The following is a 23481-nucleotide window of genomic DNA, read 5'->3' as shown; positions in this document are numbered from 1 at the left end:
TGCATTATCCCTATTTGATTTTGTATTTATAACCCTGTATTCGCCTGACCAAAAGTTTTGTTCCTCCTGCCACCGAACTTCACTAATTCCCGCTATATCTAACTTTAACCTATCCATTTACCTTTTAAAATTTTCTAACCTACCTGGCCCGATTAAGGGATCTGACATTCCACACTCTGATCCGCAGAACGCCAGTTTTCTTTCTCCTGATAACGACATCCTCCTGAGTAGTCCCGGCCCGGAGATCCGAATGGGGGACTATTTTATCTCCGGAATATTTTACCCAAGAGGATGCCATCATCATTTAATCATACAGTAAAGCTGCATGCCCTCGGGAAAAATTACGGCTGTAGTTTCCCCTTGCTTTCAACCGTTCACAGTACCAGCACAGCAAGGCCATTTTGGTTAGTGTTACAAGGCCAGATCAGTCAATCATCCAGACTGTTGCCCCTACAACTACTGAAAAGGCTGCTGCCCCTCTTCAGGAACCACACGTTTTTCTGGCCTCTCAACAGATACCCCTCCGTTGTGGTTGCACCTACGGTATGGCTATCTGTGTCGTTGAGGCACACAAGCCTCCCCACCAACGGCAAGGTCCATGGTCCATTGTTCAATATAATGCCATGAAAATATTAGTCAATTTGTGATTGCATCGTAAGGTTATTCTCGATTAAGTACGTCAACTTATGTACCCATTTCTCACCATTTACGGGAAGTTTTAATTTTCTGCTTTAACATGAAGAGATCTGCGGCTTGTGGCTCTTAAAATGTTGGGTAAGACCAATGGTGAGGGAACTATTAGTGGAAGGACGTGCAGAGAATGTTTTCAATGCCTTAAGAATGGTGATTTTGATGTTGAAGACTGGCATAGCGGTGGAAGACAGAATGTTTTTGTAGCTACTGAAACAGACAAAGACAGTCACAGGACATCATTATCGAAAGCAACTGATGTGTTCGAGCCCAGCACTGAAACACAAATGGCCACAATACAGCAATAGACACGTATAGGTAATTTTGCAGCAGGTCAGTACTTGACCCCATGTCGTAAAACCCGTCAAAATATACATGGAAACGTTGAAATGAGAAGTCCTATCCCTCCCACCATATTCTCCATACATTGCTCTCTCTGACTACCACCTTTTTTATCAGTGGCATACAGTCTGGCTGACCAGCACTTCCGATCATATGAACAAGTGCAAAATTGAATTGATTCATGGATCACCACCAAAGATGCCCAGTTCTTCCGCCATGGGATTTGTATGCTATCCAAAAGATGGGAGAATGTAGTGGCCAGCAATGGGCAATACTATGAATCATAATTTTTTGTAAGTTTTTCACAATAAAGCCCCGAACTTTGTGAAAAAATGGCGGAAGCAAAGTTGTAAGCCTAGTATGATGTGTAAAAGTCTTTTTGTTGGGCCTGTCTGCAACTCAACAGATGATCTTTATTATGAGTAGCAATCCATTCTTTTCCTAATACTGTTGTCCTAAGTAGTGGTGTACTTCCAGGAGGTCAGTCAAGTTGGTATTTCCATTTTATGCACAATATTTCAACAACCAATGTAACCATTTTTTGCAGGTGCTGCGAGTTTTGCTGTTATGTGAACTCACTGACTGGACTCCAATGAGACTGTGAACTATTGCTAGTTTCAGGCCACTGCTTAAACCTGATTGTGAACTGCCCACTATCCTCTATTATGCTCTTTCGTTTTTCCAGAGCCTTCATTGATATTCGGTGAAATGCACGTTCTCTCAGCATCTCCCAGCTCTTACTGATAAGATGTCAAGATGAATTAGTTGTACATATGTCCACCTAAATCAGGCACCATATTAATGCACCTGCAGCTAAAAGAATTAAGCACTGTGCAAGTGTGGCAATAGTACAAGAGAGAATTTTTTACACATGACAAATGCTAGATGTCAATTCAAAAAAGCTTCTTCATCTCCATCTTTACATATTGGCTACATTTTCTACAGATTTTTGGGAATGGGTTGACAACATGACATACTAACAAATGGAATCAATGCATTTGATAACTTCATATCACAAAGCGAAGTTCAAACACTTGCACAAAAAGCCAAGACAAGATGCAGGGAGCCTTTCATTAATTAATCTCACTGATAAGCATCTGGATGAGGATACAGCCTTTGCTAAAGGGCTAAATTTTGCACCCATTCCAAAACTGCTACTAATAGCAGATTACATAGCTCTGTATAACATTTTTTATTTCCATGATACTTGATTCATTTTGTCATTTCTAGTTTTTAACCCTTTTGTTTTGATTAATTTTTTTCTAGTTCTCAACACTGAAATTATTTTTTAGTGTGAAGAGATACTATCCTCAGGTCTAAGTAATTTCAAAGTCCTTGCTGAAATACACACCACATTGATTAAACAATGGGAAGCCCAAGATGGAATAACAACAATATGGAAAGGATAGACTGCTACTCACCACTTAGATAGCGAGTTGACTAGCAGACAGACACCCTCCACTCCACTCACAAATGGCTTCATTGTGCAACGCACCTACAAGTTCTTTCCTCTTCTCTAGTTCTCTCATCTCTCCTCTACACCCCTCCGCCTCCTGATGCTGCACTTAGCAGTCCTAACCTGTCCTCAGCACATCCCTGCGTACTTCCACAGGCAGCACTAGCATCTTCGCAACCCCTACCCTAATACCTCTACCCCTCCTCACCTCGTACCTCTTCCGTACCTCCCACTATCTAGAGCAGCTGGATTGTTACTCAGGCAGAGTGGCAGTCAGGCCTCAATGCACAGAAGCAGTTGCCATGTGTGTGTGAGTCGTTGTGGGAATATGTGAGAATTCTTTTTCTGAAGAAGGATGTTGTCAGAAAGTTGATATATTTCTAGTATTCCTTTTCTTGTGCCTTTCTTGACTCAATGCCTCCATATCTACATTTACATCTACATGGTTACTCTGCAGTTCACACTTAAGTGCCTTGCAGAGGGTTCATCGAACCATTTTCATACTACTTCTGTACCATTCCACTCTCGAATGGCACACGGGAAAAAGGAACACCTAAATCTTTCTGTTCGAGCTCTGATTTCTCTTATTTTATTACCATGATCATTTCTCCTTATGTAGGTGGGTGTCAACAAAATATTTTTGCATTTGGAAGAGAAAGTTGGTGATTGAAATTTTGTAAATAGATCTCGCCACAAAGAAAACTGCCTTTGTTTCAGTGACTGCCACCCCAACTCTCGTATCATATCAGTGACACTCTCACCCCTATTGCGCGATAACACGAAACGGGCTACCCTTTGTTGCACTTTTTCAATGTCCTCTGTCAATCCTACCTGGTAAGGATGCCACACCGCGCAGCAATATTCCAGCAGAGGACGGACAAGTGTAATTTAGGCTGTCTCTTTAGTGGTTTTGTCACATCTTCTGTGTATTCTGCCAACAAAGCGCAGTCTTTGTTTTGCCTTTTCCACAATATTATCTATGTCAGGGTGTATACGATCCGGGACAACCGGGAGATCCAAGAAAAACCCAGTAATTTTTTCATCTGGGAGAAAACCGGGAATAACCCGGGGATTTTTTAGAATTCCAGGAATTTTTCGTTGTTTTAGTTTTCAGTTAAATTTTTGTAATTTTGACTGGTAAGAATTGATTCTCTAACAAAGGATATTACTGTAACCTGCTACTGCACATAATACTGCAAAAATAAAATGCGAACAAGAAAAAATAAATAAATAAATAAATAAAAACATAAATTGCAATGGAAGTGTGGTATATACAACAACAAAACACAGTGCTCATACAGACGTTTGCCAACAGCAAAATGTTTCAAAGGCTTTATTAAGACTATGCAATGCTTCATAACAACAAATGGCCTCCGATGAGCGTGACTTCACAACCGTTTACATTAAATTTGGTTTAGCAGTTACGAGCGGGCTCATGCGCAGTTGAGTGGCGTATGAGTAGTACCTGGCTACAGAAATGTGGCTGTTGGTGGTGTAAGCAGTCACAGCAAGCAGCTAGGTGCAATCAGGAAAAATTTTACTGCTGCACCCAAGCTGCCAGATTCACGCATCCGCAGTGGGCCCGGATCTATGGGGGGGTGGGGGTGGGGGGGGGGTGGAATTCATATTCTTGATGAGAAAAAACATTGTTCACAAAGCGCCTATTATCCAGCTTACGTTGGTCTGTCGATTACTCATATGATTTTGATGCGCATCCCTGTTTGTTTTTGAACACTCTGTAAGTTGATTTCTAATTGAGTCATAAGCCGCTCGCGCTAGCCATGCTGTCTAGGACGTCTTGTCACGGTTTGCACGGCTCCCCCCGTCAGAGGTTTTTGCACGGCTCCCCCCGTCAGAGGTTAGAATCCTCTCTTGGGCAAGCGTCTATGTGTTGTCCTTAGTGGAAGTTAGTTTAAGTTAGATTAAGTAGTTTGGTCCCATTGTGGGAAAAAAAATCATAAGTTGATTTTTGAATGCGTGCTCAGAGTGCGTGATGTCTCTGTCAGGGGAATCCTCGTCGCATCTAGAAATAAACTTTACTGCAGGCAAAAGGGGACTGGGCTATACAAGCTGAGCGGAGTAAAGCTGAACGAGTGAACACCAATCGCTGTCTGATTATGTTGTTGTTTTGGTTTGCGAATGATCAGTGTAATTATAATTACTAGGGAAATCCATTGAGTCAGACAACCAGAGTGGAAATAAATGACTGACAGGAATAACAGGGAAGAAAGATTACGTATTGTCTTCTCGGTGTATCCAGCAAAATGAAATTTTGTCAGAAAATTTTTGGCCAGATCGCTGCACTAGTAAGGGCCAGTTGTACAGTCCCCATCTCGCAGCCGCTTGAGTTCTATTCTGGAAGTAGCACGGAAAATGGTTTGTACAAACATAACAACGCCTAACCAAAGAATAATCAAGGATAATTAACCCTGTGATTCTCTCAGGGTTAGTGAAGTTTATTTCGGGAACTATTCCTGCCTTCGAAAAAACTTATTTGCTGGTTGTCATGACAAGATTGTTTGTTAGAACGAGGAAGGAGAAGAAATGGGGACATCACACAAATTAGGGAAGAATATGACAATTCCAAATTTATATATAAATCTCGTCCTGCTACTACTTTTCAATCTCGTGCTCGTATGAATGAAATGTGAAACTATTTTCTAACACAAGACTTTTTGCTTGTAGTAGGCCTAATATGCATTTTATGTTGGTCTTCATGAATTATATTGTTGTGTTATAAAAATGACCATTTGTGCCAAAACAGTCTTGTTTATTTGGTGTGTGTTACAATTTCGGCAGTGTTTGAAAGGCCTATTTTGTTTTATCTAGCAGACAGTGACAAAATAGACATAATCAGATCGAGAAACCACACCAGTCTTGGGTACTATTTGTATTAACAGCTTACGCAGTATTAGACAATGATATTTCTATTTTTCATATAGCAAAATGTTTGGCGATCTTTGATGAGGTAATAGATTCTGTCATAGAAAGGAAAACATGCCATGTAAAGCTGTAGCAGGATTAGAGAGAAAACAATGCTAGGAGCTAAGGATTGAAGAAATGTGTACTGTATTGCTTGTCTCTTGTCTTTACTGGTTTTATGTATTCTATATTTAATCTTATGTCACCCAAAACAGAAAGTTATTAGCTAACAGGCAATAAAGAGTGCAAATTTTCTGAAGAGTTCTTGATTTCCCGATTACCAGTAATCACATCCAGTATTATTGCGAGGTTTAGCAGGAGAGGCACCACAGGACATTTTAATTTCCACTGTCCTGAATATAGTTCGATAGCATTCAGTACAAAATATACAGGTTTCACATCCACGGAGCAATATACAGTGATGTGCGATAGAAGAATGCTGTGTGAAGAGGGGTGGCACTCCCTCCGGCACACTTAAGACCAAATAACATGTGTTACATTTCCTCGACCATATATGTTTTATGTATCAGACTCTTCAGAAAGATGTGCGCTACAAAGTGAACATAATTTTGAAAATTTGATTTTTGTTTAATTTTTGATGTCGTATCTCAAATGCTCGAGGGAGGGGGGTAGAGGCGGTGGCACCACTATCTTACAAGTTAGTATTGCACCTGTTCAGAAATATTGCAGATCCAAGGCTGATGCAAAGAGCGGTCTGAGTTGCAGTGTGGAAGTGTGTAGTCTCTTCGTGACCCGTGTTTACATTTAGTGATTTTGCTGTTTCCTCTTCATTTACTGCTCTCGCGTCAAAATAAAACAAAATGAATTTCTGTGGCCAGGAGCTATCAAGTGAATTAAAATACATTCACATAATTACGGAAGGCTAATGTACATTATTAGTTTCAGATTTTATTTTATTCCCACTTTTTTGACAGCCATGCATTGATCACCTTGTAGAACAATGAAGTTATTTTTGTCAGTTAGCTAAAGAAATTTGGTTTTTATTAATCTTTAATGCTGAGGCAGTCAGTGTGTTTCAAACAAAGTGTTTAGTTCCACACTATTGGCTAATTTCAACTGGTCGCTTCATTTCAAGTGTACATTTTCATCTTCTAGCACGTATGGCATTATGCCATACTAAAGAATCAAAAATGAGTTAATACAGTACTGGTACTCCAAGAAAATTTACATCCCAAAACCCACACTGAAAAGCTTAATATCAGGTCAAGGCCTACTTGATTGGGAATCTGGACATACGAATGTACTCTTTAAGTATGCACTTTAAATGTGCGATTTTAGTATGCTTCACGAAATTCCGATGCTCTTGGAGTATCCTCTGGTGTCTTTTTTCTTTTATGACATAATGTAAGATCTTTTAATGTTTTACACATACAAACATATGGGCTTCCTGCATCATAGCAGCTGCCAAAGTGCGGTAGTGCCTGTTATCTGGCACTCTCTGGCGACTTCTGAAACGAACCTGTTTCTAACAGGTCGCGGGAAAATATTGCGAATGGTAGTTTGAAAAGCGTTACTTTCAAAGTAAATTTCCTTTTACGCAAGTTGAACTATGTGCGAGAATGTATGATGAATTTCTTAAATCACAGAGCGTTTGAAGACAAGCCATTTAGAAGTATTTCGAGCCCAGAAGATCAGACATTCACATCGTTATTACGAGAAAATTGATGTATTGCTACGTGAAGCTCTCTCCTCTGTGGTAGCTAATTTATTTGTGGAAAACTTTGAGGACAAGTCACTGGACTCGGCTAAAAATGTTGCTGGCACATTTGTGTGATATATCTTAAAGTGTAACACGCGCAAAAAACATGAACATTATATGTGAAATCTTAGCTTCTCCTGCAGCTTATTAACTTTAGAGACGAATATTATATGTGAAAGCTGTGCTTTTCTTATAGGAAAACTATGTATATTAATTTAAAACATTAACTTTTCCTGTTTGTGTATCCGCGCTACTTGACAGTGATGTTGCTATTAGCTGACTACATCACATGTCCTGTGGTCTGAATATCCACTATCGTCACCTGGCAGGATCAAGTGACTTGAACTATGACTGGCTTACAAAAGCGCATCGCAATCTCAATTACAATGGTTCGGAAAGTAACATTCGGTGTTTGGTGGCATTAGAATTTATACTTTCATAATACGAAAATATGCCGCATACATGTTTCTGCACATCAAAAATCTTTCCAAAAGAAGTTTTTTCCCTGAGTTTTGTTTTCTAAAGTGCTGGGAAATTCTACGCCCATGTATAAAAACATAACCATTCAAAGGATTGATAAGTTTTACAGTTACGAGAAAAAATATACTGTCACTTAATAACACGGAAAACATGTGTTTTCATCCGGGAGAAAGTGTATTTTTAACCGGGAAATCCAGGAATTTTTTTTCCTTGTCCACATATACACCCTGTATGTGGTCTTTCCAATTTAAGTTGCTCGTAATTGTAATTCCTAGGTATTTAGTCGAATTGACAGCCCTTAGATTTGTGCGATTTATCATATACCCAAAATTTATCAGATTTCGTTTAGTACCCATGTGGATGGCCTCGCACTTTTCTTTGTTTAGTGCCAAATTGCCACTTTTCACACCATACAGAAATTCTCTCTAGACCATATTGTAATTGGAATTCATTGTCTGATGATTTTACTAAATGGTAAATTACAGCATCCAAAATACAAAACCACTCAGCTAAATCAGATTCATTGGCAACATCTGTTTACTTTTGAATTAGGATCAAGAGATCCTATACTTACTCTTCAAAAAACTCTGCATGTACCCTCCAATCCATTTTACTTAGCTCTCTTTTCATCAGTGAACTAACTTCCAGGATATTGACATATACTTGCCTGATGGCTTTATGGATCCTCTTTCCCTATTACATCAACCAGTCACCAATAATACATCCACTATCATATCTTCAGTACTTTAAATACTAAAATAGCCAGCCACTACAGTTTTGTTACATGCAGACATCACATCTTGAACAGCAAGCTGTTCCTGTCGGAACATGCTGAAGGTGTTGCCATTGTCTTCACAGAAAAATACTTTGCTTCTAAATCTGGTACACAAACATAAATCCCATACAATATCTCTCCTTGCTACTGATACTCCACTGAGTAATCAGTCATAAAGGGCACCCACATTTTTTACAGTATCACCCAGGGTGGGAACAACTGAACAGTATCCTGTGTCAGACCTTAAACTTACATTTCATCATGCTCTCAAATGACGAGTACCCCTCCAAAGCCATTCTTGCTATGTTCTGATATACCTGTGTCCCAGGTGTAACTGCCTTGAAGCATCTACCACAACACCGGTCCTCATTAGAGGCATTCATCTGTTGTTCTGATTTTGTTTTAGACAAATAGACCAGTCATGTTTTTAATGTTGCATTTTACTCCATTAATGCTGAATACAGCATCCCTTTTTTCATTTCATCATACATTATTTTATTCCACAAGTAAGTAAAACTTAGTGCATTAGCAGTAGGTACTTAGTTCTAGATAGGCCATGAGGGCATTCCAGTTTTTATCCAGTAGTAAACTTTTAGTTTTAGGATGTATTTTGGTTCAGTTGTTAATTCGTCCTGATCCACATTTCTGTCAGTTATTCTCCACTGCCTGTCAGCACTGCTCTGTCATCTATCTTTCCCTTCTGTTTCCTTCCAAAATTCCCAAATTTTACTTAGTGCTCTCTGGGTACCAACTAAAAAATGCTGATGATCTAGAGTATCTATGTCTTCTGTTAGTATTGCATTAAACACAAAATGATAGTAAGGTAATGAGTCAAGCATTGTGATTGCTGAATAATCAGTTCATGTCAGTTGAAAATGTTAGTGAAATATTATGCTGATGATCTTCATTGAGCTTGGGTCTGCAGGTATGACAAATTGTTTAAAGGATTTTATACTGCTTGCAGCTACAGGCTGCAAATAATTCAAACAAGTATTATGTTATATGATTAAATTAATCAAAACATAGCCAGAAAAATGTAGTCTATGATTTCTCAATTTCTGTATATGGAAGGAATGAGAAGAATATTTAATAACTATATTGAAAAGTTTACCCAGTAAGTAATTCTCTGTGATTTGCAGAATGTAGTGTAAACACAAATAAGATGTATAAATAAACTTAAAACTAAAAAATACATTATTTTGCAGATAAAATTGCAAATAAGTTCTCAAAGGTGAACATAAAAAGTAAAACATTTTTGAAATTGTATATATTGTGTCTCATAAACATCTTGAAGGGTTTTTACAGACAACATCAGACTTTGAAATTAGTTCTATTAATCTTGTTTTAAACAAGTAACTTGGCATTAAAGTTGTGTTAATAAATACACAGGAAAGAAAATAATATACTGATTGTCATCTCTTTTCCTCTAGATACAAAGAAGAGATCCTACAAACACAATTAAAACTACTTGAGGAGGGTCGTGCAAGCCGTCACCTGCTAGCTCGAATTTTGTCACTTTGGAAGGACTTACGCACCTTGCGTCAATTACAAGGTTACAGCTGCACACCGCTACAGCTGCGAGTCATGTGCCAGCCACCTGGTGACAGAGAGAAGGAACAGAGGGAGTGGGAGCATAGGCTGCACATCTGGACTAAGGAGCTGTTATCTGAAAAACTGAAAAGCCAGGGTCAGAGTGGCGACACCCAGCAGAAAATGGTAAGAATATTGCATTCAGTGTTTCTTCTTCTGTTCGAAATTTAGGAAAATTATAATTTTTAAAATGAATGTGTGGAATAGATAAAGTCCGTATTATTTAATTTCAAAAAGAAATGGACACATTTAAATCAGTTTTTGTGGTTAGTGTATTTTGATTAAAACTCATTCATGATGACAATTAATCAGAACTTTTTTTAAATTTTGCATGTCCACAAACCATGAACTTTTTCCAGTGGCTCAGTACTGAGCTGCATCACCAAATGTTCACCTAGTGAGTTGATGAAGTGATAAAGACACAGCAATTGTACTTAGGAGGACAGTAATTCGACTCCCCATCTGACACACATATTTAGGTTTTCTGTGGTTTCCATAAATTGCTTATGGCAAATTCTGGGATATTTGCTTTGAAAAGAACATGGCCAGTTTTTTTTCCCAGTCCTTCGCAATCCAAGCTTGAGGTCCATCTCTAGTGATCCATCATGAATAGAACATTAAATTCTTAATCTTCCTTTCTCCCTATATATTTTGAAAGATGTATTGGGATGGAGAAGACCTGATCACAATAACAGCGGATGTCATCTTCAGCCTTCAGACCCCATGTTCCAAGGTTGGTCTTCATTGTTGCCACATGTACTCATAGCCGAATGAGCATTCTTTCAAGTCATCTGTGCAGATTTGAGCCAGTAGGCTTATCCTCTTGAAATGGATATCAACTTGGATCTTTTCCACTAAGCTTTATTGAAAGTCTTGCTCAATTTTAATCATTGTGATATGTCAAAAGTGTCTCCTGCTCCATATGTGATATGCCTTCCATTAATGGTGTGCTATAATGTCTTACTGTATTCAGTAACTGCTCATTTCATTACTGGAGCAGAAGCGGCTATTGTTTAATGCAGTTTAACCGAAGGTGTGATCTCCGTGCAAACAGTTATTATTCAGCTATACGCAATCGGGTGTGAAGGAGTTTAAAATGTATGGAAGTAAGAGGTAAAATTATCTTTAAAGCAGTGGTCTGGGTAAATTTATGAGATACTCAGATTTTAGGCTGAAATTGTGAGAAGAAGTAAAAAATTTCAAGGCCTGTAGAGCAATCATCTTTCTCTTGAATTATTACAGTGGAGCAATAAGTGTGGTGTATCATCAGGCTATCTACATTTACATTACTACTCTTCAATTCACTCTTAAATACTTGGCAGAGAATTCATCAAACCACTTCCACATCATTTCTCTGCCATTCCACTCTTGACTATGACATGGGCAAAATGAATGTCTAGATCTTCCTGTGCATACAATGATCATTTCTCCCTATGTCAGTGGGAGTTAACAAAATGTTTTCACGTTTGGTAATGAAAGTTGGTGATTGAAATTTCATGAAAAGATCTCGCAGCAACAAAAAAGGGTTTTATTTAATGACTGCCACCTCAACTTATGTATCATATCCATGACACTTTCTCCCCTTTTTTGTGATAGTACAAAATGAACTGCCCTGCTTTGAACTTTTTTGATGTCTTCCGACAATTCTGTCCAGCAAGGATCTCATAATGCACAGTAGTACTCCAGAAGAGGGCAGACAGACATAGTGTAGGCAGTTTCTGTAGTACCTGCCAATAAATTAGAGTCTTTGGTTCAATTCCTGGACATCATTTTCTGTGCGGTGGTTCCAATCTAAGGTGTTCATCATTGCAATACCTAAATATTTACTTGCCTTTACATATGTCTGCTTGTGTCTGTATATGTGCGCATGGATATGTGTGTGTGTGCGAGTGTATACTTGTCCCTTTTTCCCCCTAAGGGAAGTCTTTCTGCTCCCGGGATTGGAATGACTCCTTACCTTCTCCCTTAAAACCCACATCCTTTCATCTTTCCCTCTCCTTCCCTTTTCCTGATGAAGCAACCGTGGGTTGCGAAAGCTTGATATTTGTGTGTGTGTTTGTGTGTTTTATTGTGTCTATCTACCAGCACTTTCCCGTTTGGTAAGTCACAGCATCTTTTTTTAATATATTTTTCCCATGTGGAATGTTTCTTTCTATTATATAAGTATGTACTTGAATTGATATGATTTAAGTTCTTGTGATTCGTCATGTAACTGAAAATTAGTACCCATTTGGAGGACCTCACACTTTTAATTTTTAGGGCCCATTGTTACTGTTTATACCATACAGATATCTTGTCTAAATCATTTTGCATTTGGTTTTGATCTTCTGATGACTTTAACTAGATGGTATATGACAGCATCACCTACAAAAACATCCAAGAGGGCTGCTCATGTTGTCTCATAAATTATTTGTATAGATTAGGAAGAGCATAGGGCCTGTAACACTTCCTTGGGGAACACCAGATATCATTTCTGTTTTACTCTATGACTTTCCACCAGTTACTACAAACTGTGAACTTCCAAACTGGAAATGATGAATTCAGTCACTTAACTGTGACTGTACTACATAGGCACATAATTTGATTAGAAGTCACTTGTGAGGAACAGTGTCAAAAGTCTTCTGGAAATCTAGCAGTATGGAGTCAATGTGAGATATCTGTTAATAGAACTCATTACTTCATGTATAAATAGAACTCATTACTTCATGTGAATAATGAGCCAGTTGTGTTTCACAAGGATGATATTTTCTGAGTCCATGCTGACTGTGTGCAGTCGAGTGTTTTCTTCACAGCATTTCATAATATTCAAACATAGTATGTATTCCACAGTCTTAATTCAAATGTATGTCAGTGGTACAGGTCTGTGATTTGTTGGATTACTTCTGTTTCTTTTCTTTTCTGTTGATGTGACCTGTGCAGTTTTCCAACACGTAGGTATAAATCCTCCATTAAGCAAGTGATTGTGTATGATTTTAAAATATGGAGCTGTTACAACAGCATATTCTGAAAGGAACCCAAGTGCTATGCTGTATGGATCAGAAGACTTGCCTTTGTTAAGTGACTTTAGCTGCTTCGCTATACCAAAGGTATCTTCAAAGTTATTTGTGTTGGCAGCTGTTCTTGATACGAATTGTAGAATATTTACTTTTTTTTTTTGGTGTAGGGAGTTTGGAAAACTGTGTTTAGTAACCCCACTTCGTTGACTATCAAAAAGGCTTTATTGCTATCGCAAAGTTAAGGTATTGATTGTGTCTTGCAGGTAGTGTGCTTCACATACAACCAGAATCTCTTTTGATTTTCTGCCAGATTTCGAGACAGAGTTTCATTGTGGATATTGTTAACAGCATCTCACACTAAAGACTGCACTAAGTTTGGAGCTTCTGCAAACATCACAGTTCTTGGAGATTTTACAATCTTTTAAATCTGGGGTGGTTTTGTTTGTTGCTTTTGCAAAGGTGTCCTGACCTGTTTCATGTAGAATGTGGGCTCTGTTCTGTCCCTTATAAATTTAAGTGGTAAGAATCTCTCAACTGCCATCAGTACTAATTCTTTGACTCTAAGCCACATTTGGTCTCTGCTTACTTAGTTAATTTGGAAGGAATGGAAACTGTCTTTCTGGAAGGCATCAAGTGAATTATTCTGAATTATTGTAAAATACCAATATTTTTTATTTTATTTTTTATGTCACAGTGGTTTTGAGCCTACAAATGCATGATTTATTTTGTCATTATTATGATAATCATAACCATTATTTCAACACTTCCCTGCTTTACCACCATCTGCTTCCTTAGATCTTTGGATGACAGAAGTCACTCAGTGGTTAAAGCAAGAGTGAAGTTTAAATCCCTGAGAGACATTTAGATATAGGTTTTCCATAAATTGATTGAAGTAAAAATGGAATGGTTCCTTTGAGAAAAAGATGATGACTGATTTCCTTCGCCAACCTTGCCCTATATGAGCTTGCATTCCATTTTGAATGACCTCATTGTTAATGGAACATTAAACCTTAATCTTACTTCCTTTTCATCTTGGATCATAGAATTAGCAGAGTCATAAAAACTGAAAATATGTATTAATGATATCTTATGATCTTTCTTAGGTTGTCCACATGGACATCTGATAACACTTTTCAGGTTGTATGCAGTTTTGGCAACAATCAAAGGTGCTGTTCACAGGTTATGTCCATGTCAGTACAACTAGTGTTCAGTTTTTTTTTGTCTGTAGTGTGAGCTGGTATGAGTGTACTACATACTGTTATTCATCACAAGATGAAGTAGATAAATGCTGATTACCCAAAGCAGCATATGTGTTACCATAGAACGGAAGTGTTTTGATTTGCCATCATGATGACCAGATTGTAGAGCATGGCCTAAGTATGTTCCACAGCAAGTCTTGTGTGATGCAGTCTATGATTGAAGTGAACATCTGTTGTGTCTCCAAACACAATAAAAGACACAGTCATAAGAAACCAATAACTATTTATTATGTTATGGTATGACAGCATGATAATTCAGTTTAAGCACATGTACAAGCCCAGTGATACGTACAGACTTCTTGACGCACACAGGCTGCAAGCCAGAGCCAGTGCATGGGAATATAAAGAGTGTTGGCTACTGACTGCTGGCTACTGGCTACTGACTACTGGCTACTGGTTGCTGCAGGTGATTGAGGCACCAGACCATGATCTGTGCCCCCTGGTTGGTGCCTAGAGTAGCCTTACAGTATGCTACTCAAGCTGCGTGGTGCACACTGCAGTAAGAGTGGGGGAAAGAGCAATGAGATGCCCATTCTTCTGTGACATGCGGGTGGGTGACTCATTCATAGTACAGTTCCTTGTCCATGTGGCAGCAGTAGAGGGAATACAGTCCTGTGCCTGCCTCCCCTCCAGGAAATGCCAACAGATGGAACTGGAACCCTAGAGGCAGGGCCTGGGAAATGTAGCAGTTGTCACTAGGTGCCATAAGTTGGGTAGCTGTGATGTACATCTACATCTACAATGTTACTATGCAAATCACATTGAAGTTCCTGACAGAGGGCTTATCAAACCACCATCACAATAATTCTCAATTATTCCAATCTCATTCAGCGCACCTATATCTTTCCATGCAAGCTCTGATTTCCCTAATTTTATTATGGTAGTTGTTTCTCCCTATGTAGGTCGACATCAACTTAATATTTGTGCATTCAGAGGAGAAGACTGGTGACTGAAATTTTCTAAGAAAATTCTGCCGCAATGAAAAACACCTTCGTTTTAATTATGCCCACCCCAAATCGTGTATCATTTCAGTGACACTCTCTCCCCTATTTCGCGATAATACTAAATGTGCTGCTCCTCTTTGAACTTTCACAATCTACTCTGTCAGTCCTACCTGGTAAGAATCCCACACCACAGAGCAGTGTTCTAAAGAGGACGGTCAAGTGTAGTGTAGGCAGTCTCTTTAATAGAACTGGTACATTTTCTAAGTGTCCTGCCAATAAAACACAGTCTTTGATTAGCCTTCCCCATGACATTTTCCGTGTGTTCCTTCCAGTGTAGTTGTTAAAATTATTTAATTGGATGGATAAACCTGTGTTCACTAATCCCTCTATCCATTTTGACACTCGCTGTTAGCTCAGGATTATTCGTCGGTAAGAGGTCAAGCGTGTTTTCACAACATTTTACTATTCTCATGGGCTCAGGAACTAACTGCTCAAAATAATTTTCCGAAAATGCATTTAGCACAATTTTGGATGATGTTTTATGTATACCTCCAGAAGTAAACATGTATTTTCGCCAACATATCAAAAGAAAATTTTTGAAATCTAGCTCGAGTTTTCCGTGAACCATTCAGCAATTGTATCATCGAATTGGGAGGTCAGTAAAAGGATCCCATTATTATTTTATTCCAGTTGCCAAGAGTGACCTCTGCCTATAGCAGCTCACAAGAACTATCTACTACAATTTCACAACAAGCTAAACTACTTCTAACAGAAATAAACAATCCATCACCAACTGTGTTTAGCCTATCCTTTCGCAACACTGTTAGGTTGTTCGAAAAAATTTTGGTTGAACTTATCTCCAGGTTTCTGTTCCTAATCTCCAGCTTTAGCCAGCTTTCTGTTCGTATAATGATTTCAGCTTTGGTGCTTTCTATCAGCGCTTGAAGCTCTGGTACTTTTCCAACACAGCTATGACAATTTACAGCTACAGTACTGACTGTTGCTTGGACGATTATCGTCGTTTCTTTGCCCTGTACCCTTTGAGACTGGAGCCCTTTTTGATCTTTCCCGAGACTGTCTAACCTAAAAAAGAGCCCAGTCCATGCCACACAGCCCCTGCTACCCATGTAGCCACCTCTTGCACATAGTGGAATCCTGACCTGTTCAGCAGAACCTGAAACCCAACCACCCTATGGTGCAAGTTGAGGAATCTCCAGCCTACATTGTCACAGAACCATCTGTGCCTCTGACTCAGACCCTCCACTCGGCTCTGTACCAGAGGACCTCAATTGGTCTTGTTGACTATGCTATAAATCGTAAGCACTGCTCTCATCTCGCAAGCAAGACTGGCAACCTTTACCATTCCTATTATCCGCTCGAAACCAGAGAGAATCTCTTCTGAACCAAAGTGACACACATCATTGGTACCAATGTCAGCCATCACCTGCAGTTGGCTGCACCCTGTGCTCCTCATGGCATCTGGAAGAACCCATTCCATGTCTGGAATGAGCCCACTCGGTTTGCACACAGAGTGCACATTGGCTTTCTTCCCCTCCTCGGCAGCCATGTCCATAAAGGCCCCCATAATGTGCCTAACATTGGAGCTCCCAACTACCAATAATTCCACCCTCTGTGATTGCCTGGATCTTGCAGGCTGAGATGTTCCCTCTGAAACAGGACGGGTGACTGTATGTGGCTGAGCAAAAGCCTCAGCCATAGGCAGCACTGGGAACCTGTTTGTCAGACTAACCAGGGTGGCCTTATTTGTGGTCCCCTTGGAAGTCTTTCTCCAGCTAACATGCCCTGAGGTGACCTACCACTCTTCCACAGGTGAGGGGTCAACCTCAGTGCGAGCAGTAACTGGGCTGGCCATGGGTGAGTACCGATCGGAGGATTCTGACATGCTGGACATCCGTTGGATCCCCATGGCTGGGTCACAACAGTTGTGCCTATCCACTGCAGATTGAAGCTGTGTAACTGAAGCCATCACAGCCTGGAGCTGAGAGCAAAGTGTCATCAACTCAACTTGCATCCACACGCAACAATCACAGTCCCTATCCTTACTAAAGAGCATGGAAAACTAGAGTACCCAGAGAAACGGTCTATCGACAAGTGCTGCGGAACTCTGCTGTAGACCTTGAAAAAAAAAAAAAAACACTAGAACTGTGTCAAGTAAATTACATTAACATGCACTCAGGTGAGACTCAATAATTCGTTCTTGATTAGGAACTTGTGACATGTCACAAAATTGGTTTACTTTCTAACGCAAATGAAAATGCGAGAACTGAGTCTATTATGGATTAATTTACCACCAGAAACTCAAGAAACTAAACTATCAAAACACCCAGATGAAGTTATACAGTTCACTCCTGGTTAGGAACTCGTAAAAGTTACAAAATCAGTTACTTCCCTGTTGCTACTCCTATCTCGGCCGGTTGCCGGTACCTGTGATGTTTTGTGGGTGGATAGGCAGAGCCAGCAGGAAGTGGCAGGCACCCACATCAGTGCAAGAGGTGCCTGTGTCAGTATGGCAGTATGGCATTGGTGCAGGAGGTGCCTGGAGGCATCGACAGTTGTGCAGGAGGCGCCTATGGCAAGGTAGGAGGCACCCACATCAGTACTGGGGGTCCCGAGAGGCTCCCACGAAGGTGCAAAAGGCACCTGCAGCAGGATAGGAGACACTTGCATCAGTGCAGGAGGCACCTGCATCAGGGTAGGTGGTGCCCATGTCAATGCAGGAGTTGCCTGGAAGTGGCTAGATCAGTGCAGAATGCATCAAACAGCTGAACCACATCTTCTGCATATCAGAAGTCCTCAGGCATGAAAGTTGGTGAGCATGGCTGAGGTGATGTGCGACCACAGTGAATTGTGAAGCCGGTGGATGCCTTTGTGGAAGCAAAAATTATAAAAGAGGTGAGCCAAAAAACCACTGTGCAAGGGAGGCCTTCAACAGAAAAAATGGAGACAGAGATGCGAGAGCCACTTGCAAAGATAAGCAATAAACAATATAAGGAAACATTTAAAAAGCGTCGGTGACTAACAATCAGAAAGTGTCTAAAAAGGGTCTAGCAATGTTGATTTCGATTCTGTTCCAAGGTGGTGTCCAAAGAGAGAAATCAGTCTGCTGAGCCACCTGTTGATCTAAACACTTGCAGCAGGCTGTGACCAAGCATTTCACCTTGTGATCGATGTGTTTAAGCACTGGGTCTGTAGCTACTGAGGTTGTAATCCTGGAGATGGCAATAGGGAAAGCATCAATGTTTCCATGGCAAGTGGAAAACACACAATTCTTCCTGGGCATCAAACATATTGGGCCTTAGTGGGCAGCCAAGACAATGTGGCATGCCATGATCTGGGGCAGAAAGACAAAGAGTATGACACAATAAAAGAAAATTCATAAGTGACAAAATGTCAAGCTCAAACATTTTGTTAAGCACAGTCTGCTCGACACTTTCAGATGTGGTTATTTACAGTGTCTTTACCTCTTTGGGGTGAGTGAGCAGTTGAAGCATCTGTGTTTTGTGTACACATCAGCCATTAATCAACATTCTGCATTATTACAGCCACCACAAATTGTCCAGTAATCCAAAAAGAGCATAGCAATATGCTTTAATCAGTTTGTAAGTTATTTAATATGTAACAGTGTGAACTGAAGGATTTTTTCATCATTTAACTTATTTGGATACCCTTCTACTCTCTAAAATCAAATCACTTAGCCTGCACGACTCTGCTTTCTCAGTTTACTTTATGGTATACATAATCTCACCTCGCTACTAGTCATTTTTTTGTCATTCCCTTCTTCTGCTTCTTTGTAACTTTTTCATCTATGTGTTATTTTGTTGTCCCACCATTGGCCAATACATATTCAAACATTCATGTGGCCTTGCTTTGATGTGGTTAACATAACGTGACATTTTCCAATAGTTTTATCCTTCTTGTACACTACAGTACGCAGCAGTTTAGGTTGTTCAAATATGCTGTAACATAGTCACCGGAAACTAGTACTCACAAATATCAAGTGAATTGTATAGAAGATAGACTGACTGATCTTGAAGTTTGTCAGTTTGAAAGTATTTTTAATTGTTGTTTGATATGTGGTGGAATTCTTTTAGATGTAATAATCTTTGGATTACTGCTGTGTCTCAGTGAGTTTCTATGTTAGTTCAGTGGGGCACATTGTTTTACAGTGCCATATCTGTGAGATATTCTCATTTGTGGTTTTCTCTTAAAGAGAATTGTACATCAAAAGGTATCAGTAATAGTTTGTAAGTGGCCAATTAAAACTCCTTTAAGCATATTTTTTTACCTAGATAGAAAATCAGTATTGTAACAGTAGTAACAATACATGAAAAATTCCATTGACCATATAACTAAGATGAAAGTTTTGAAGAGGTAAACAAATGGAGTGCAGATAATTCTAAATCCAAATCATGAAGCATCAAATGTAAATTATGGCTCAAGTTCGAAAGAATAATTGACAATGCACAGAACAGTTTCTACCAAGTAAAATGGCTTGTGATGAAAGCTGCTCTGCATGGTATACAGCCTCTGTAAAGAAACAACTAAAGAACCTGTAATCACTGCTTAATAGGTGCAAAACAAAACATAGGGCTGTAGCTAGAGATGTGCTGAATGAAACATGTTTGGCTATCAAGAGAGTAATGTTTCATGCATTCAATGACTATCAAAGGAGAATCTTATTGAAAAATCTCTCACAAATCCCAAAAAATTTTGCTAACACAGAAGCATCGAATTTAGTGTACAGCCACATATGGATGACACAGAAACTGAAATTATGGGTATCAAAGCAAAAATAGAATTGCTGAACTCCATTTTCAAATGTTGCTTTACTAAGATGATACAGAAGTACTGCCGCAGTTTAATTCTCATACCACTACAGAGATGAGTGATGTGTTACTGTCAGTGACACTGAGAAACAACTAAAATCACTAAACTTAAACAGTGCTCCAGGATCCAATGGAATTCCTATAGATTCTCCACAAAATATGCAGTTGAGGTAGCTCCCATTTTAACATAATATACTGTAGATTTGTTGAACAAAATACTACACTCAGCGACTGGAAGAAAATAGTCACACATAGTGATCTACAAAACTATCATTCTATTTCATGGATGTCCATCTACTGCAGAACTGTAGACCATTTTGTGAGCTCAAACATTTTGATGTTTCATGAACAGAATGACCTCCTCCATGCCAACCACTGTGGATTCAGAAAATAGTTATGTGAGAACTAACTCATGCTTTTCTAAAATGATATCCCAAAAGCCATGAATCAATCAGTCAGGTACATACAACACTTATTTATTTTGGAAAGCATTTAACCCACTATTGTGACAACAGTTATTAACAATTTTTTTGAGTCGTCAGTCTTCTGACTGCTTTGATGTGGTCCACCATGAATTCCTCTCCTGTGCCAATCTTTTCATCTCAGAGCAGCAGTCTTCAATTATTTGCTGGATGTATAACAGTCTCTGTCTTTTCCCACATTTTTTACCCCCTACAGCTCCCTCTAGTATTATGGAAGCTATTCTCTGATATCTTAACAGGTGTCCTATCATCCTATCCCTTCTTCCTGTCAGTGTTTTCCATATATTCCCTTTCTTGCCAATGCAGAGCTCTTCCTCATTCCTTAACTTATCATTTCACCTAATTTTCATAATTCCTTGCTAGCACCACATCTCAATTCTGTTCCAGTTTTCCCATAGTTCACATTTCACAACTGTACATTGCTGTGCTCCAAACATATATTCTCAGAAATTTCTTCCTCAAATTAAGGCTTGTGTTTGATCCAAGTAGACTTCTCTTAGCCAAAAATACAGCACAGGTTCTGGAAATCAGGGAATATCAGGGAATTTCAAACATTTCAGAGAAATCAATGAAGTATCTGGGAAATTTGAAAGAAACACTGGGAAAATCTCTTTTTTTGTCTCAGTAGAAGAAATGGTTTGTTTACCGAGACATCATGCATCATCACTGGTTGGGTGCAGCTAAGCACGTGTGCCATTTCCCTACTTCCTGATAAATACTGCTTTTCTCTTCCTACCATTCCCCTCAGCTTGCAGTCAGTGCTGCCACCAATTGTCACCACTAGCCTAGCAGCTGCAGATGAGAGGCAGGGAGGTGTGAGGAGTGGTTGGTTTGGATCTGATTCTCAGAGACTGTAGATGCAGCAGCCAGAGATGGTGGTCATGTGTGCACAAGTCATGTCTGCGTGATTGTGTGAATGTGTGTGCGCTCTCGTTTTCTGACAAAGGCTATGGCCAAAAATTTATTTGTGAGACTGTGATTGTCTTTTCTACGTGCCTATCTGTGGCTCAGTGATCATCTTTATGGTGATTTGCTACCTATCATTATTATTAATTCTCAAAGTATTTGCACAAGTTATCTAGTTAACTGTTGCATGGATGCTCACTGTGGTCCCATTTCATCAACATGCTGACTGTGACTCTTGATTAGTTGACTATACTAGTGGATTTCCATGACAGGCCAAAACTGCAGGCCATTTCTGTGGAGCCTGCCAATCTGAAGCCCTTTGTTTCCCACTAATGTGCAGTTCCTGCCCATCAGGTCTAGTCTTACCGACCTGCCTGCAGGGTGGGTCTGTTTGTTTGTGGCATAATGCAGCGCCAGCTGGGGTGGCCGAGCGGTTTTAGGCACTACAGTCTGGAACCGCACGACCGCTACAGTCGCAGGTTCCAATCCTGCCTCAGGTATGGATGTGTGTGATGTCCTTAGGTTAGTTAAGTTTAAGTAGTTCTAAGTTCTGTGGGACTGATGACCTCAGAAGTTAAGTCCCATAGTGCTCAGAGCCATTTGAACCATAATGCAGCAGATTTTCATGGTTTATCCATCAACCCAGGACTGCAGTGCTCCTCAGCAGGCCAGAGGCCATGGACAATGGAGTTCAGAAATTGCTACTATTTCATTGCAAGTATGTTGCAAGGTGTGGTGTTTTATGGATATTTTGTTTATTCTAGTACATTTTGGCATGTCAAAAGTATTTTGTGTATTAGAAAGTAGGAACGATAAGAAGAAGAAAATTGTGTTAGTCACTGGCAGTTTGTATGCTATGTACTCAAATATTTCTCAAAAGAAAAATCACAGAATACATGTAAAATAATAGATGTAACACAGTGGGTAATAACCAACAGTAATGAACATAGTAGAACCAACCTTTTAGTGGTGATCACTTATATTGTTGGTTTGCACAACTCCCCTTTTACACTTCTTTCAAGAGGCTTATTTTTTTTCTGAGGTTATTTCTGAAATCAGTGAAAGTATTTTAAATCTGTCTTGCAACACCAAGGAAATGCATATTTTTGTCACCAAATGTGTTTCATTTTACTGAAGCAAAATAACATCAGTGGTCTTAATGAAACATAGATACTATTCAGATTGCTTTCTCCATCTGAAACCAGTTCATTAGAAAAGATGTTGATGTTAGTACTTAAGGTTTTTGCTAACATTAGGAAACGCCATATGCTTGCAATTTTTGTTTAGATATTTCCTCGTTTGGCACTATTGTTTCTTTTACCATAGCTGCAAAGATCAACTGTCAATTTACGTCTTTACTTATCCTTGAATCTCAAAATTTGTCAGGGAAAAATGCTAAAACTGTCTGGAAATCAGTGAAATATCAGGGAATTTCACTTGGGGATACTTGTGGCAATCCTGTAGTGACTGGAATTGGACATGGCCAGGGGATGCTGGCTGACTGGCTGAGGATGTCAATGCTGAGGTGCTGAAAACCACAAAAGACAACAATGGCAATGGACAAACAATAAAACAACACAACAAGTCCAGAGTGTAAACAGAATTGAGAGCCTAGATGTAGCAGTACCTGGAACAAAACAATGCTGTGTACAAGGAACAGTATGGAAGCTCAGTCAGAACACAACTGAGACCCAGCCCCCATGTTGCAAGCTTTATAGTGTGGCCGTGGTCGCCAGTAGGCTGGCGTGTGGGGCATAGCCCGTGACTAGTGCTGAGGCGGTGACAGAAGCATTCGCGTATATTAGGAGTGCCAGATACTGTCTGCCATCTAGGACCATGTGTTCTGATGGGCTTTTAAACTCATCAGACTGGGATACCAGTCCTTTCCCCCTGAAATGGGTGTGTACGAACTGAATCGCCCTGAACGATGTTGCAGTAGGCGAACAGAAGGCACAGTTGGTGCCCAGCAGAGGAACCTGCAAGCTGGGAGAAGAAACATGGGATGTGGGGCAATGTGCCAGGGAATGATGGTGTGGGAGACAACTGTCAACAGTCAGGGGATGGTGTTGTGA

General features: G+C 39.7%; 1 protein-coding gene across 1 annotated transcript in view; it reads left to right on the top strand.

Annotated features, from left to right (window-relative positions):
* Positions 1-23481, top strand: part of LOC126251758 (coiled-coil and C2 domain-containing protein 2A) — a 606935-nt gene that overhangs the window by 315081 nt on the left and 268373 nt on the right. The window contains exon 11 of the mRNA XM_049952374.1: positions 9816-10101. Coding sequence (XP_049808331.1) covers positions 9816-10101 — 286 coding nt within the window. The remainder of the gene's footprint in view (positions 1-9815; positions 10102-23481) is intronic.

This window comes from Schistocerca nitens, chromosome 4 (assembly GCF_023898315.1).
Source record: "Schistocerca nitens isolate TAMUIC-IGC-003100 chromosome 4, iqSchNite1.1, whole genome shotgun sequence".
Classification (NCBI taxonomy): domain Eukaryota; kingdom Metazoa; phylum Arthropoda; class Insecta; order Orthoptera; family Acrididae; genus Schistocerca; species Schistocerca nitens.
This window is presented reverse-complemented; position numbering and strand designations above follow the sequence as displayed.